Raw genomic sequence first — 17,219 nt, forward strand, 5'->3', positions numbered from 1 at the left:
TGTTTCTACGGATTTCCCCATTCTGGACATGCATCTAAATGGAATCCTACAATATGTGACTTTTTGTGACTGGCTTCTTTCACTTCGCATAATGACTTTAAGGATCATACATGGTGCAGCTTATATCAGAATTTCATTCCTTTTTATGACTGATGATATTCCATTATATGAATATAACACATTTTATTTACAAAATCATTAGTTCATGGACATTTGGGTTGCTTCCACCTGTTGGCTATTATGAATAATGCTGCTTTAAACATTTGTGTACAAGTTTTTCTAAGGACCTAAATTTTCAATTCTCTTGGGTATATACCAAGAGTGGAATTGCTGGATCATATGGTACCTCTATATTTAACATTTTAAGGATCTGCCAAAGTCTTTCCCAAAAGAGCTGTATCATTTTACATTCTCACCAGCATGTACAATGGTTCCAAATTCTCCACAGCCTTGTCAATACTTGTTATTATATTTCAGATTATAGACATCCTAATAGGTGTGAAGTGGTATCTCACTGTCATTTGATTTACATTTCCTTAATAATTAATGACATTGAGCATCTTTTCATGTGCTTATTGGCCATTCACATGAATGCCCTGAAGAAATGTCTATTCAAGTCCTTTCCAGTTTTTCAAATTGGGTTGTCTTTTGATTTCTAAGTTATAACAGTTCACCAAATATTCTGATACTAGATCTTTCTCAAATAAATGTTTTGCAAATATACTTTCCCATTTTGTGGGTTGCCTGTTCACATTCTTGATAATATCATTTGATATACAAAAGTTGTTAATTTTATGAAGCACAATTTCTCTATTTTTTTCTGTTGGTGCCATATATAAGAAACTATTGTCTAATCCAAGATCACAAAGATTTACATCTATCTAAGAGTTTTATAGTTTTACCTTTTACATTTTGAGTATTTCATCCATTTTGAGTAGTGTGAGGAAGGGATCCAACTTCACTCTTTTGCATGTGGATATCCAGTTGTCTCAGCACAATTTGTTGAAGATACTATTCTTTCCCCATTGAATGGCTTGATATCAATTGAAAATCAATTGGCCATAGATATATGGGTTTATTTCTCAACTCTCAATTTTATTCCTTTGATCTATATGACTATCCTTAAGCCAGTACCACACTGTCTTGATTATTGTAGCTTTGTAATAAGTTTTGAAATTGGGAAGTGTGAGTTCTCCAACTTTGTTTTCATTCAAGATATTTTTGGAGACAGAGCCTCACTTTATCAACTGGCTAGAGTGCAGTGGCATCATCATAGCTCACTGCCACCTCAAACTCCTGGGTTCAAGTGATACTCTTGCCTCAGCCTCCCAAGTAGCTGGGATTACAAGCATGCGCCACAACACCTGGCTGATTCTTCAATTTTTAGTAGAGACGGGTCTCACTCTTGCTTGGCCTGGTCTCGAACTCCTGAGGTCAAGTGATCCTACCATCTCAGCCTCCCAGAGTGCAGGGTTGCTTTCCAATCCATGGGAACAAGATACCTTTGCATTTAAGTCTTTTTAAAAACGTATTTCAATAACGTTTTTAAGCTTCTGGTATACAAGTTTTGCACTTCCTTGGCTCAGTATATTCTTACTGGGGATCTTTCACTTACACTTTCCCCACGCCAGGGAGCCTCCCTGGACTCTCAGCTCATCTTAGCCAAGCTGGCTGTCTCTCTTCCCTCTCCTTCCATTCCCTGGGTGTTTTCTGTCACTTCTCTGTTGAATTTCAGTGTTCTGTCTTAGATGCTCTATTCAGAGTATGAGTACCTCCTTGCTATTTTGGTTCCTCTTTGCAGAGGAGGCGAGTGCTAGATACCTCTAGTCACCCAAGTTGAAGCCCCTTCTGTTTTGATTACTATAGTTTTGTAGTGAGTTCTGAAATATTCTCAAGTATTATTTTTTAAATTTCATTTTCAATTGTTTATTGCTAGTGTGTAGAAATAAAACTGATTTTCATATATTTTTGTATATCATATCCTCCTATTTTGCTGAACTTGCTTACTAACTCTATTTTGTGTGTGTGTGTGTGTGTATTCTTTGGGGTTTTCATTTTATATAAAATCATGTCATCTATGAATAGAGATAGCTTTACTTCACCTTTTCCAGTGTTGAATAGAAGTTGTGAGAGTGGACATTCCAGTATGTACTACAGTTAATTTTATGCAGTTATGATTTAATATTGCATCTTTGTTTACATTTCTCTTGATATGAATGATACCATGTACAGTCTGTGTTTGTTTGACAAAGTTTAGCTTTTTATATATGTATATATTTTATGGTAATAATTGATAAAACAGACTAATATCTACATACATTTTACATATTCATAACAAGCCTTTTTTTTTTTTTTTTTATTTCCAGGCTACATTGTTTGTGTTTTTCAAATTGTTCAAATCTCAAAAATATTTTCCAATGTATTTATTGGAAAAAATTCACATGTAAGTGGACCTGTGTAGCTTAAACTCATGATGTTCAAGGGCCAACTGTATATTTTTCAATATATTGTGGGTCTTCCCAGGGTTCTATATTAGCTACCATGTAGATAAATTACAGTCATGTGTTGTTTAAAGACAAGGATATGTTCTAAGAAAGGGATCCTGGTCTATAGTTTTCTTTTCTTGTATGTCTTTGCCCACCTTTGGTATAAGTGTAATACTGTACTCCTAGAATGAATTAGGAAGTGTTCCTCCTTCTATATTTTGGATGAGTTTGAGAAGAATTTGTGTTAATTCTTTTAATGTTTAGTAGAATTCATCAGTGAAGCCATCTGATCCTCAGCTTTTCTTTGCTGGAAGATTTTCTTTTTTTTCTTTTCTTTTTTTTTTTTTTTACAGAGTTTATTTAGAGCAGTTTTAAGTTTACAGCAAAATTGGGTATATAAGTACAGAGTTCTCATATTCTCCCTATTCTTACATACATACACCCTCCCCCACTATTAACATCCTGCACCAGAGTGGTACATTTGTCACAACTGATGAACTTAAATTATTATCACCCAAAGTCCATAGTTTACATTAGGGTTCACTCTTGGTCTTTTAATTCTATGAGTTTGAACAAATGTGTAATGACATGTATTCACAATTATAGTATCTACAGAATAGTTCCATTGCCCTAAAAACGCCCTGCCTTCCACCTACTCAACTCTTCTTCCCTACTAAGTCTTGGCAACCACCGATCTTTTTACTTTCTCCATAGTTTTGCCTTTGCCATATGTCACGGAGTTGAAATCATACAGTAGTTAGCCTTTTCAGATTGTTCTTTCACTCAGTAATATGTATTCAAAGTTCCCTGCATGTCTTTTTATGGCTTGACAGGTCATTTTATTTTTAGTGCTGAATAATATTCCATTGTCTGGATGCACCTGTTTATTTACCCATTCACGTACTGAAGGACATATAGGTTGCTTCCAAATTTTGGCAATTATGAATAAGGTTACTATTAACATCTGTGTGCAGGTGTTTGTGTGGACAGGGTTTTCAACTCATTTGGGTAAATATCAAGGAGTACAACTGCTGGATCATGTGGTAAGAAAATACTTACTTTCCTAAGAAACTGCCAGACTGTCTCCCAAAGTGGCTATATCACTTTGCATCACCACCAGTCATGACTGAAAATTCCTGTTGCTCCACATCCTTGAAAGAATTCGGTGGTGTTAGTGTTCTGAAGTTTTGCCATTCTCACAGGTGTGTAGGTGAATAGTGGTATCTCACTGATTTAATTTGCAAATCCCTGACGACATGATGTTGAGCATCTTCCAAATAGTTATTTGCCATCTTATATTTTCTTTGATGAGGTGTCTTTTCAGGTCCTTTGCCCATTTTAAAAATCAGGTTGTTAGTTTTCTTATTTAAGAGTTCTTTGTATATTTTGAATAATCTTTTATCAGATATGGCTTTAGTAAATACTTTCTCCCTGTCTGTGGCTGTCTTTTCGTTTTCTTGAGGTCTTTTGCAGAGGAGAAGTTTTCAATTTTAATGAAGTCCAGCTTATCAATTATTTCTTTCAAGGATTGTGCCTTTGGTGTTTTATTTAAAAAGTCATTGCCATTCCCAAGGTTACCTAGATTTTTCTCCTCTATCATCTTCTAGGAGTTGTATAGTTTTGAGTTTTACATTTAGGTCTGCGATCCATTTTGAGTAAATTTTCCTGAAGGGTGTAAGATCTTGTCTAAAGTCGTATTTTTGCAAGTGAAAGTATAGTCATTCCAGCACCATTCATTGAAAAAATAGTCTTTTCTCCATGTACTGGCTTTGCTCCTTGTCAAAGATCAATTGACTATAGACATGTGTGTCTATTTCTAGTCTCTCCATTCTATCTGTCTATTCTTCTGCCAATATCACATTGTCTTGATTACTGTAGCTTTACTGTAAATCTTGAAGTCATGCAGTGTTAGGCCTTGTTCATCTCCTTCAGTATTGAGTTGGCTATTTTCTCCATATAAATTTTAGACTCAGTTTGTCAATATCTGTAAAATAACTTGCTGCGATTTTGATTGGAATTACACTGAATCTATAAACCAAGTCAAAAGAACTGACATTTTGACAACATTGGGTTTTCTTATCCACAAACATGGAGTATCTCTGCATTTATTTAGTTCTTTGATTTCTTGCATCAGTTTTTGTAGTTTTCCTCATACAGATCTTGTATATATTTTGTTAGATTTATACTGAGTATTTCATTTTTGGGGGATTCTAACATAAATGGTGCTGTTTTTAATTTCAAACTCCACTTATTCATTGCCAGTATATAAAAAAAGCAATTAACTTTTATATATTAATATTTTTTTGAGACAGAGTCTCGCTCTGTTGCCCAGGCTAGAGTGAGTGCTATGGCGTCAGCCTAACTCACAGCAACTTCAAACTCCTGGGCTTAAGCAATACTACTGCCTCAGCCTCCTGAGTAGCTGGGACTACAGGCATGCGCCACCATGCTCAGCTAATTTTTTATATATATATTTTTAGTTGGCCTGATAATTTCTTTCTATTTTTAGTAGAGACAGGGTCTCGCTCTTGCTCAGGCTGGTCTCGAACTCCTGACCTTGAGCGATCCACATGCCTCAGCCTCCCAGAGTGCTAGGATTACAGGTTTGAGCCACCACACCCGGCCTATATATTAATCTTGTATTCTGCAATCTTGCTATAATTGCTTACTAATTCCAGGAGTTTCCTTGTTGATTCTTTCAGATTTTCTACATAGACAATTATGTCATCTGCAAAGACAGTTTTATTTCTTCCTTCCCAATGTGTACACCTGTCATTTCTTTTTTTTTCCTTATTGCATTAGCTAGAACTTCCAGGACAATATTGAAACGGAGTGGCGAGAGGGGACATCCTTGCTTTGTTCCTGATTTCAGGCCCCTCACCATTAATTATGATTACTTATTTTTTGTAGATGTTCTCTATGAAATGGAGGAAGCTCCTCCTCTATTTCTATTATAGTTTGCTGAGAGTTTTACTTTTTAATCATGAATGGGTGTTGGATTTTTGTCAAGTGCTTTTCCTGCATCTATTGATATGATCAGGTGATTTTTCTTCTTTAGCCTGTTTATGCACTGGATTACATGAACTGATTTTCCAATTGTGAACTAGTCTTGCATAACTGAGATAAATTCCCCTTAGTCATAGTATACAATTCTTTTAAAACATTTTTGGATTCGATTTGTTAATATTTTGTTGAGGATTTTTGCATCTTTGTTCATGAGAAACACTAGTTTGTCACTTTCTTTTCTCATAATGTCTTTCTTTGGTTTTAGTATCAGGATAATGCTGACTTCATAGAATGAGTTAGGATAGCTTCCCTCTGTTTCTATGTTCTGGAAGAGATTGTAGAGGTTTGATACAATTTCTTCCTTAAATGTTTGGTATAATTCACCAGTAAACCCATCTGGGACTGGTGCTTTATGTTTTGATGGGTTTTAATTATTGATTTAATTTAATAAGATATACATTATTGATTTTAGATCTCTCTTCCTTTTATGTGATACCTTCTTTGACCCATTATTAGGAAGTGTGTTGTTTCATTTCCTCATGTTTATGAAATTTCTACATTTCATTATTTCTAATTTTATTTCACTGTCATTACAGAATATAATTTTTATGATTCCAATCTTCTTATATTTGAGACTTGTTTTATGGTTAAACATCATTCTATACTGGGGCACGTTACATATGCACTTAAGGACGTGTACTCTGTTATTGGCTGGAGTGTTCCATAGACGTTATGTTAGGTCTAGCTGGTTTATAGTACTGTTCATGTATTCTATTTCCTTTCTGATCTTCTGTCTCGTTTTCTATCCATTATTGAAGTGGGGTTATTGAAATTCCCACCTATTATTGTTGAACTGTCTATTTCTCCCTTCAATTCTGGCAGTTTTTGCTTCATGTATCTTGGAGCTCTTTTGTTTGATACATGTATGTTTATGGTTGTTACAACTTCTTGTTGCATTGACTATTTTATCATTATATAAGCACAGAAATTGGCAAAAATGACCCATACCGAGAGTCAGGATGTTATCCCTGGGAAGAGTGGGTTCAGTTTGCAAAAATCCAGTTAGCTAGTGGTCACTTTTGTTTGCACTCTTACAAATGTGTGCTACACTTCACAAAAACTTAAAATAAAATAAATCTTGAGATTCCTTACTTGCAAATGAGATGAACAAAAGGGACCCTGGGGGAAGTGGGGATGGAATTATTGATTCCTATTGTTGTCTCCGCCCAGAAGGTCCATGTCCTGGATGAAAGGGAAGCCTTTTCTGTGGGTGAGGCACAGTGACACCTGGCATTGCCTCTTCCTGCTCTTTTAGGAGGAAAAACTCCATGTGGAGGAGACCCCTTCACTCCAGGGACTGGGCTCAAGACGGTGGGCTCTTGGATGAATCAGGTGAATTCACAAGAGCCCAGGCACTTGCCCACGAGAAATTTCCGCTAATAATATCACACAGCCTTTTCCAGCTCCACTATGTGACACAGCTAAAAGGTGAGCACATGTAGAAGCAAACCTGATACGGGATATCTGTTCTGTGGGAAGGGCCTCTGTCTGGGCAGAAGGTGGCCCAGTGACTCACCAGGGCTGGCAGGGAGACACCCTATTAACATTTGCTGATAAAGGATAAAAAACTCCCTAAAAAGCACTCAGAGGGGGCCTAGGGAGCTTCATAGTTACTATTAATAGCTACACAGCTGTGCTCACGGGGTACAAATATGGCCTGTACAGTAGGATGTGCACGTTTTCCTGGATGAAGATCATACTTTGATAAGAAGTTGACTTAACATTATATTCCCCATGTCAAAGGCCCAGCTCTATGGCCTGGTGTCCACAGGCATGTGTGGTGATGATGATGATAACAGTAAGAACCATATTAGCTACAATCACCCATTGAGTACCTTCTGTGTGCTGAATACCAAGGGCTTGACAAAGCTTCGCAGCCACCTCTGAGAGAGGAACTATTAATCTCAACTTACAGATGGGGAAGTTGAGACTCAGAGAGGCTAAAGGCAGCCAGCTACCAAATGGTGGTGATTCGACCATGGGTCCAGCTCCCAAGCCTGTGCTGTTGCTTCCAGCTCTAGTAACCTGTAAGGGGTGGGGGTGAAACCACTGCAGGGAGATGGAAGATGGGGAGGTAATGGAGACCACCCCCTCCCCAAGGGGACGGCTGAGCAGGAGGCCATTCCACATGGATTGTTCCCTCCTGCGGGCTCCTAGGACCCTACCCACTCGGGAAGCTGTCACTCCACTTCTGAAACTAAAAAACATGTTCAAGGACCTGGGGCAGGGGCTGTGGGAGGACAGACTCAGTGTCTGGATGTTTGTATGAATCAAACACACCAATGGGCAGAAGTGACCAGGTTATACCAGGCTACCCACACCAGTGGGAGCGGAAGGCACAGGCAGTGTCCTGGAAAGGGGCCTGCCCTGCAGGGCCTGCTGCCATATGCCTCCCTCCTCCTCAGGGCTCTTCATTCAGATCAGTTGAGGGCTCTTTTTCAACCTTTTCCAGGGGTCTGTTGGGACAACAGCCTTTTTTACTCAACTGGAAAGAAAGGTTCAGACTGAAAATAGGTCATGGCAGCCACTACTAGAGGGATGGGATCATCAAAGGGAGGAAGCATCGTGGCAACAATGAGGCCAGGAGAGGGGGGATGGCAATGACAGTACTGGTAAAAGTAGGGATCCTGGGTAAGTGGCATGGCAGCGAGACCCTGGCCTGAGATGGCCTTCCAGAGGGAAACGCTACATGAGTGAAGCCACACAGGTCTGACTGAGGCTGTCAGATGAGGAGGTGGCAGGAGCATGCCCCAGCACTTACTGTCCCCAATCATTTGAATGTGCCCAGTATATCTTTGCACATATTCCTACAGATAAATATGGGTTTTGTGTTGAAAAACAGATAACCCCTGTTGCCTGAATCTATTCATTCCTGGGTTCAGAGAACAAGAGTTTGGACAGCAAAGGATTCCACATTATCTAAATCCCTGCTTCCTAGCCAGGACAGTGTGGGCTGCTCCTAGTCTTAGTCTACATAAACATAATGTGTTCTTACCGCCACACTGCTGGGTATTCACGTGTGACGCTGTGGGGGACCCTGAGGCTGCATCCCACACAACCGCTCCCCGTGCTCCTGAGGACACACCTCAGGCTGCTTCCAGCTCCCACCACCACAGTTACCTGACAGGTTGGCTCTGTTGTTTGAGGCACTGAACTACTACGCATTGCTAGAACCGCAGTCGTCTGGAACAGGGAGTCAACCAACCACAGAGAACAAGCGTGTGCTTTGTCTTTTTATTATTCTTTATTTATTGGTCCTACCAATGTGACCCTTTACCCAGGCCCACTGTTCCTATGCACGCTGGCTTTGTAGACATTCACATCATGTCTGTGCCCCAAGAGTCTTGATTAATTTTTCCTTCCTATTCCTTTTGCATGCTCTGCCTCATTTTCTCAGAAATTGAAGGCATTTGCTTATTATTATTTGTTTGTTTGGGTCTGTGTAAAGGTTCCTTGGCAGGAAAACATGCATATGACTTTAAAATAAAGACCAACATTCAGACACTAAGGTAATGCACACAAAAATACAGTACTCAGACGTCATTGCAAATAAATACCCCATACAGATGCAGTTATCTCAAATGTAACAATATTTCTTATGAATCAACACTGTAACAGAAGGTAAAAATAGGAGTCCCTACAACTAGGAATAAGAAATGCTTATTCCAGGAAACAGAATTCTTTTATTCTTATCATGTATATTATTATAATTTGTCCTTTTTTTTGAAGGAGGGAGGACAGTTTTTCTTCCTCCAAGAGTACCAATTTGACCACTCACACAAACCTCACTCAGCAAACAGAACAGGATGTAGACCTGGTTTGCTAAGGAGCTTTAATGAATTCTGTTTCCTGAAATTAACAGTGATTAGTTACACCAAGCAAGAGAGGATATAATGTCTCGCTTTCACATTTGCAAAGAATACTATGGCTAACCCTCATCCCCCACTGCGCATGCCGACAGAGCGCCGGCCCTCCTGACACCTTCAGCTCTTCACAAACGTGGCGTTCACACAGCTTGCTCAGCTTGTCCCAGAAAGTCCATTTGGTTCCCAGAGCACACTCACGGTTTTGTGTTTGCTTTCGTTTTCTAAGCCCCTGAATTTGCTAGTAAAGAATCACTGACTAACAGAATTTTACACAATGACTGTTTTCTTTCCCACAATGAAGATGCCCAGGTCCAGGTGTGAGGCATGCCCCTACCCCCACCTGCTGGTTCACACTGGCCTTCAGCACGCCCAACGGCTCTTCCCTGCCTGCTTTGGAGAATGATCTACGCTGGGACACCTCCCTTAACTGATGAAGGCACTACTGGCAATGATTACTAACAAAAAGGCGTTGAAAGAGAATACCCTAAAAATCGACGACTGTAGAATTTTCTAAGTGTACCACAATTTGGCACAACAACCAGGTAACAAAACAATTCCAATTTGGAATTTTACTGGTACAGTTGTATAAAATTCTGTTAATCAGTCATGCTTCACAATGTCCTAAAACCCAGAAAATTCTGGAATTTGTAGGTAATACTACTCATTCAATAATTTATCTTTTTTTTTCAAGTGCCTATTACTGTTTTAACCAGAGCAAAGGTCAAGTTTTCTTCTTGTTACATTGAACTATTCCTAAGAATAATAATAATACAATATGAAAAACCCCAGAATTGGAATACCCTGGATTTCTTAATGAACATGGCATTTAAAATCTGTAATTTCAAACATGAACCATAATGCCGTATAATCTAAAAGGCTGCTGGACCACAGCGTGGATACACTTAGCCGAGCTCCTCGCCGGGTCGAAGCCCTCATCTCCACAGTCTAGAGCTACACCCTACGGAGCACACAGCTCTACCTCGTGCTGACGCCAGACCAACACGGGAGCTGAGGCGGACAGCTACAGGACCATGAGCACAGACCACGGCATCTGAGACGGTCTCTATGCGAGGAATTAAAGAAGCAAATATAATATCAAAATATCAAAAGTGCACAGGTCGATCGGATAAAAAAGGAACATGTGTATAAGGAGCCCCTGTGGTGGGCGTATCCAGTGGGCTCCTGGAGAGCCTGGCAGCGGGAAGCAGGGTCTTCGGCCCATACAGAGGCCTTTCCATGCAGCAGCTCGCGGCATGCTCTACATTAAAGCTTTTTTCCTCCCATTAAAAACTTGGGGAATGCTATTTTGAAAAGAATTGCAGTGGCATATCCAAAAACGTTTCTAAGTGGACTTTTAGGTTGCCCTTCCTTCCTCCACGTGGGCACGGGAGGGAAGGTGAGGGAGCTGCGGTGTGACAGGGCCGGGGGGCCGAGTCCTCCCGGCAGCTACTCTACAGCTGAAAACGGGAGAAAACAAGACAGCGTTAGAAACAGGTCACCCTTCCCTCCCTTTCATCTGACAACTAAAGCTCTCCACGTGCTGGGAGGGCATGAGCACGTTAGTTGGCAGAAGAGAAGACCTGTGTGTGTTAGGGGGCTGGTGGCTCTTAGCGCCCACAAAGCCCCTTAGGAGTATGGAGAGAAGCTGCGTGCCAGGCTCTCGAGGAGAGGGTGAAGCGGCGTGCAGGGCAGGCATGCAGGCGGCCAACCCACCACAAGTCCTGCGGGGGCCGGGGAATCCAAGCTCAGGACAGACGCACAGGGGAGACACGTGGGCCCGTCCTGGAGTCTGGAGGGGACTAAGACACACTGAGCACCAAGGGGAAGAGTGGGCGGGGGCAGACAGCTGTGGCAGAGGGCAACATGGTCTCTTGCCAGATAACGGGAATCCCCTTTCCGTACGAGACGAGGCAAGCGGCCGGTACAAGAAGAGACTCCAGTTTCAGGTCCGGATGCCCCATGGGGTGACTAGAGAGGAATACTGAGAAAATTCTGCTTTAGAATGTGGGAACGCAGATGGCCTGATGCCAAAGCTCTGGTGTGGCTGGAGCCTCTGCCACAGCCCTGCAGCTGCCTCTCCCCTTTCTGTTGCTATCCCCCAAAATTGCACTAAAATAAAGAGAACCAAACACCTCCTACCTGTGAATCCTGGGAACTGGCCCTGGGCGCATGCAAAGCTTTCCCAGCACCAGGCTGGGCTCTGGTTATGACTCCAAGTGTCCCTCAATTCAGCTGAGCCTGCTGGGGCTCAGACTCCAGGCTGGGGTTTCCAAAGCCCTGCTTCTTCAGGTCTGAAGCCCCCTGGATGAAGGCCTGATAGTGGGTTACTGGGATCACCCCAAGTACAAAAGGACGGGCTGTGCGCTGAGGATCAAGGTCTGACCAGGCACTTGGAAAACTTTTCTCATTAAAAAGGAAAACCTAGGTCTTGAGCCCTGGCAATTTGTTACCTCAAAGGCCTCCAGACAAGCATGCAGATCTCAGAAATGAGAAACTCAGCTCTGGTCTCCTAGGTTACGGTCAGCTGTGTCTGTGCCACGTGTGTCTGGCCAGCAGAATACAGGGGCTCAGGCTGCTCCTCTCTGGGTTTGGTAGAATAAATTCTACACCTTTGTCCTGAATGTGATTTTCAGTGAGATGGTGCACAAACTACGATGTAATTCTTTCCATAAAACTGTGCCAAGTGCAGAGCCGTCCTCTGAGGCCAAACCTTTGATATAGGCTGGAACCTCCTAAAACTGCTTTTCTGGTGTTGACATTAGACACATTCAAGAAACATGCAAGTTTCAACTCAGGTTCTGCCCCTTTTGGGTGCCAAGGGAACAGGACCAGGACTCCTTCCCTTGGGTTTTCCCAAGGGTGCCCAGGGCCCCTGGAAGACACTTCCACATGTCTGTCTTACAAGCATGACAAGCACGTGCAGCTCCATCCCTACCTCAGACCACCCCCCCCAATATGAGAGTAGCTGAGGATGGGGTGCTGCTGAGGAGGCTTTAAGGAGTGAGAAGCGACACAAAGCTCACAGGAGTGTTCTGGTGACTCACGCGCCCCACGCCACCTCAACTAGAATCCTGCCCTCTGTGCATTAGTCACGTTAAGACCAACCTAGCGCGCCGTCCCGCTGTTGCTGGGTTAGTTGAGTGAAGCGGGCGTTAGCTGCAGCGTGCGGCGCCCTGCAGCCCCTAATCACAGTAAATGCTGTGCTTCTCGCTGCAGAACACCTGGTTGACAGTGCCCTCGGCTCTGTCACTGGCGCAGGCGCATGTGTGACTTACGCTCGGGGTGGCCGGCTTGGCCTTGGGGGCGGCTTTGGCACGGCCACGCCGGGTCTGCTCGTGGTCCAGCTCGAGCAGCTCCAGCCGCTGGGTCAGTGCTAGCTTCTGCTGGATGGCCATGCGCAGCAGCGAGTTCAGTGTTTTCTTCTCATCCTCAGCGGCTGCCAGCTGCCGCTGCATCTCGTCCAGCTGCGTGATGTATTCGTCACACCTGTGGGGACCCAAAGCACAGCTGAAGGGCAGGCAGAGATGGGCAGGGGAGGGCAGCCCTCTGACAGCCCCACACGAGAGCCACCCGTCAGTGTGGCCCCTGGGCTGGAGGGCCCCACTGAGGGAGACCTTTGCTGGCCAAAGCAAAGGCTTTGTTCAGACAAGCCCCTGCCAAGGGTCAGAGGAGGCTCGGGCCCAGGCAGGGAAGCCCTATGAGGCTGGTTTGAGTTTTGTGTTATAGGGGAGGGACTGCTTTGCTCATTTGGCTGGATGTGGTTCCTATAAAGAGGCTATGTCCCTCAGTGATTCAGCTTTCTCAAGGGGGGTGGTCTTTCCACTTCAAGGCCTTGAGGTGGCTCAGGGCAGAGATACCAAGACATCACTGGTTTCGAGGGTGTAGACGTAAATCTGAGCAGGACTGGGCTTGTTCTCAAGGTTAGTCTGTGCTGAGCAACCAACCAGACCCAGGGAATGGTGCATGTGGAGGCCAAAAATAGCCCCATCCTGAAACCTAGGCCTCCGCTTACCTGGGACACGTCTGCTGCACCCAGGTGCGGAGCTGGGGGAGGGTTTGGTCTGTCCTTGGGCATCCCTCTCCCACCTGTCCCATTCAGGAGCTGAGCAGGGTCTGGCAGAGATGCTGAGACACTGAGTGGGTTAAACCTTGGGGCTCCTGAGGTGGTGGGGGCCATGTAGGTGCTGAGCACGGCTCCACACTGCCCATTCTGTGCCCTGACCTGCCGTACCCACCTGCCAGGAGCTGGCCCTCCAACAGTGCCGTTCCAGGGACTGTGCTGCCCACAGGGACGCACACTGAGCTATGATCCTCACAGGTTTGAAATCTTGGTTCCATCTGAATTAAAGGTAGTTTACAAAGCTAGGGTTCACATGCCAGATGTTGAGGAAATGTGGAATTTTTTCCCAAGCTCCAGGAAGAGAGGAAGCTTCTAGAGAAATCCTGGAACTCTTCCTTGTCTGTGTGCCCTGCCCTGGCAGGGCCTCCCAGCAGGGAATAGAGAAATTGGGAGTGCCCGAGACCAGGCTTGAGAGAAGCAGGCCCTGCAGTCAGTTCTCATCCTGTTTACCTTGGAGACTCAGCTTTCTCTCACTCACTAAAAGGATATCTGCTGGGCCCATGGGGGGGCCTGATCTCACCCCACCCCCTCTACACATCAGGGGAGGGCCCTTCGGTGCAATCCCAACACTGGCCAGCAGGTGGCACTGCCCACCTTTGGAGGGTAAAAAGGCAGGGGCACCTGCTGGGGATGTCTGGGGAGATGCTGGAACTAGGACCTATCCCACGGAGGCCTCTGAACACCTAGGAAGCCTCACTTCCCAGCCTCAGGGTCTGACTTCCCCAGCCTGGGAGGGGTGTGTACACAGGCCACTCCCAGCCCAACCCAAAGCCTACCACTAAGAGCCCCCAACAGGGGAAGAAACAAAGCTGGTTCCTTCCCAGCCCTGAGGCTTCCTCCTCATCATCCCCTGACTGGAAGGGTTGAGGATGGCAGGCGAGTGCCAGGTGGCCATGATGACACAGAGATACAGAGCAGCACAGAGAGGTGGGACCTCAACAGGGGACCCTGGCTGTGACCTGCTCACACCAAGAGGGGAACCTTTCTTCTGAATCTGCAAACCTAAATGCACACTCTTGCTTTATGGCCAAGTTCTTGGAGAGCACACTCAGAGAATAGGCCAGAGCTTGTTTGTCACCTGTCAGCCCCAAGTCAGCCCCTACAACTATGGGATCCTAGGGGATGGGAGGGCAGGCGCCCCCACTCACCCTCTACAGCTTTACACTCTGGCCTGTCTGCTCCAGAAGCCTCTCTCCTCAGCCCTTCTGCCTCTCAGCCTCCTTATATATAAAGTGGAGACAAAACTGTGCCTGCTGGGGCTTCATTAACAGCAAAATGGAAACGGCCCCACAGAACCAGCTCCTGGGGGCCTATGCACACCCTCTTCTCCCCCGGTTACGGGCAGGCGCCTGCCAGGCATGCTCCATGCTCAGGCACCTGCTCACCAGCCTGTGGGGAAGCAGAGGTGCAGCTCCCAGTGAAGCTGGACACAGGCGCGGACCTGGCAGGTCTGTAGGCCTCAGAGCGAGGCTGCGAGGGGCTGCAGGTGCTGGGGCCACGCAGGAGGGGAAGGGCTGAGGGCAGCATGGTTACCTGGTGGCGAACATGGCACGCAGCGAGGAAAAGGTGGCCGCGTCCTCCTTGAGGGCCTTGAGCTCATTGCGCAGCTTCATCATGGTCTCGGTCACCATGGCCTTCTCATTCTCATATTTGCTCTTTAGGTTGGCGAGGGCCACCTCAGCTGTCTAGGAGACAGACATGTACATAACGGACAGGTGAAGGGGGTGAAATCAGCCTAGAGACCCTCTGAGTGCATGAAGGACCTCAGGTCTGATGTGGTGCTGGTACCCACAAAGAAAACTCCCTAAGAGAACCCTCCCTCCGACACAGCCCTGAGGACAGACTCTGGCAGCTGTGCTGTGGGGGTCAGCCTGCCTCAGCGAGTCCCACTCTCTAATCCCAATTGACAGTGCCCCAAATCTGTCTGCAGCTCTCTCTCCACATCACTCTCCCCCACCCAGCATTCGGGCCGTGCCGTTTCTTACTGGCCGAACTGCCCTGGTTAAAGGGGGCCTCAAGCCTGCCTGCCCGCTCTGCCCTCCTGGCTAGGGGTCCTGGGCAGGGGGAGGGCAGATGCCCAAGCTGACATAGGTCCAGCTCTGCCTCGTAATGATACAGGCCTGGGGGGCCCTGTGGCAGGTGGAAGATGGAGCCAAGAGTGGGAAACACCCTGTTGGCCAGCTCTGGGTGACCAAGTCCCAGCTGCCTGCCTCACCTGCTTGTTGGCCTTGAGCACAGTGCGCAAGGTGGTGATCTGTTCCCGCTTGGTGCTGAGCAGTGATTTCAGCTTAAGGATCTCCTCCATGAGTGCCTCCTTGTCCTTGTCCACGGCGGGGCCCAGCTCCTGCGAGGCAATGCGCTGCCGAGACAGCTCTGTTGTGCGGTCGACGGCCACCTGCAGGTGCTTGATCTGGTCACGGATGATAGCGATCAGGTTGTAGATGTTCATGGGCTCCCGACGCGGATCACTCAGGGGAGACGGCAATGAAGAGCTCGGCAAGGGGCTGCTGTCCCCGGTCCCGCCATCTGCTCGGCCAGTCTCTGTGGCCAGCAGCCCCTTGGGCAAGAGGACAGGCGAACGGCGCCCACGGCCTTCAGGGCTGGTGCGGCCCCCAGGACTAGTGCGGCCAGCCCCTCCCTGGCCCTCACGGTAGTAGTCCAGCATGACGCGGTTGGGCGTCTCGTTGTTGCACATGCACACGTGGTGGTACAGGTTGGCCAGCTCCTCGCTGAAGGTCACCAGCTCATCCTGGGCCACGCTCAGGCTGCCCTGTGTCTCACCAGCCACGTCGCTCACCTTCTTCAGCTCCTTCTCCAGCCGGGCCAGCAGCTCCTGGTCCTGGCGGCTGGCCTTCTCCAGCAGGGAGACCTTTTCGGTGAGCGCCTGGCCCTCGGCCTCATAGCGGCCCTTCTCCTCGGCGTGCTGGGCTTCCCGGGCCTCGTGAGTGCTGCGTAGCACCTTGAGCTGCTCCCGCAGCTCACCAGCTTCGGCCACAGCCACGTGGTACTTGCAGGCTAGGATCTCAGGCCCATTGATGTCCACCTCATAGTAGTCACCATCCTCATGGCTGTCGCGGTCCTTCTCATTGTCCAGGGCTGTTTGCCGCTCCTTGCCAGCCTGCAGGCGCCGCAGGGCACTTACGTTCTCTGTGAGGCGGCTCACCTTCTCGTGCTGCTCTGACAGGGACGCCCGTGCGTGTTCCAGCTGCTTCTGTGTGTCTTGAAGCGTCGCCAGCAGGCCAGTCTTCTCCCGCTCCATCTGCAAAGGAAAGCACGTCAGCGGCTGTGGGCACTTCGGGCATAGACGACCCCAGATAGCCCAGTAACTTCCTACCCCGTGTCAGGGTGGGCAGTAAGCCCCGGGAGTTACTTGGCCATGCTGTCAGTGAGGTAGGACAGTGACATGCAGGGTGTGGAGAGAAGGGAATTCACACTGGACTCTCAGAACACTGCCTGTTCACCAGTAATGGTGGTTACCGAGGCAGGCTCTCTCCCCACCCCTGCTAGAGGGAGCTGGGCTCAGAGAGTAAAGCTCCAGGTCGGATGGGCAGCTGGCAAGAACCCTCAGCGCTCCTGCCCTCCACTTTGGAGGACGTGGCTCTGCCGCCTTCCTTCCCCACACGTGGTGGGGCATTAGACCAACCATTTGCTGGATCGATAGCAATCCATCTCCCAGGATAT

General features: G+C 46.5%; 1 protein-coding gene across 3 annotated transcripts in view; it reads right to left on the bottom strand.

Annotated features, from left to right (window-relative positions):
* Positions 1-8,772: 8,772 nt before the first annotated feature.
* BICD2 (BICD cargo adaptor 2) overlaps positions 8,773-17,219 on the bottom strand; it is a 52,408-nt gene continuing 43,961 nt past the window's right edge. The window contains exons 5-8 of one of the 3 annotated variants that reach the window (XM_069476280.1): positions 15,754-16,797; positions 15,072-15,223; positions 12,694-12,904; positions 8,773-10,875 (exon numbers count right to left, since the gene is read on the bottom strand). In XM_069476280.1, coding sequence (XP_069332381.1) covers positions 10,870-10,875; positions 12,694-12,904; positions 15,072-15,223; positions 15,754-16,797 — 1,413 coding nt within the window. In that variant the 3' untranslated portion in view covers positions 8,773-10,869. Of the gene's footprint in view, positions 10,876-11,392; positions 12,905-15,071; positions 15,224-15,753; positions 16,798-17,219 lie in introns of those variants that run through there. The other 2 variants (XM_069476279.1, XM_069476281.1) reach the window with 2 other exon arrangements.

The sequence above is a fragment of the Eulemur rufifrons genome, chromosome 7, assembly GCF_041146395.1.
Source record: "Eulemur rufifrons isolate Redbay chromosome 7, OSU_ERuf_1, whole genome shotgun sequence".
NCBI lineage: Eukaryota > Metazoa > Chordata > Mammalia > Primates > Lemuridae > Eulemur > Eulemur rufifrons.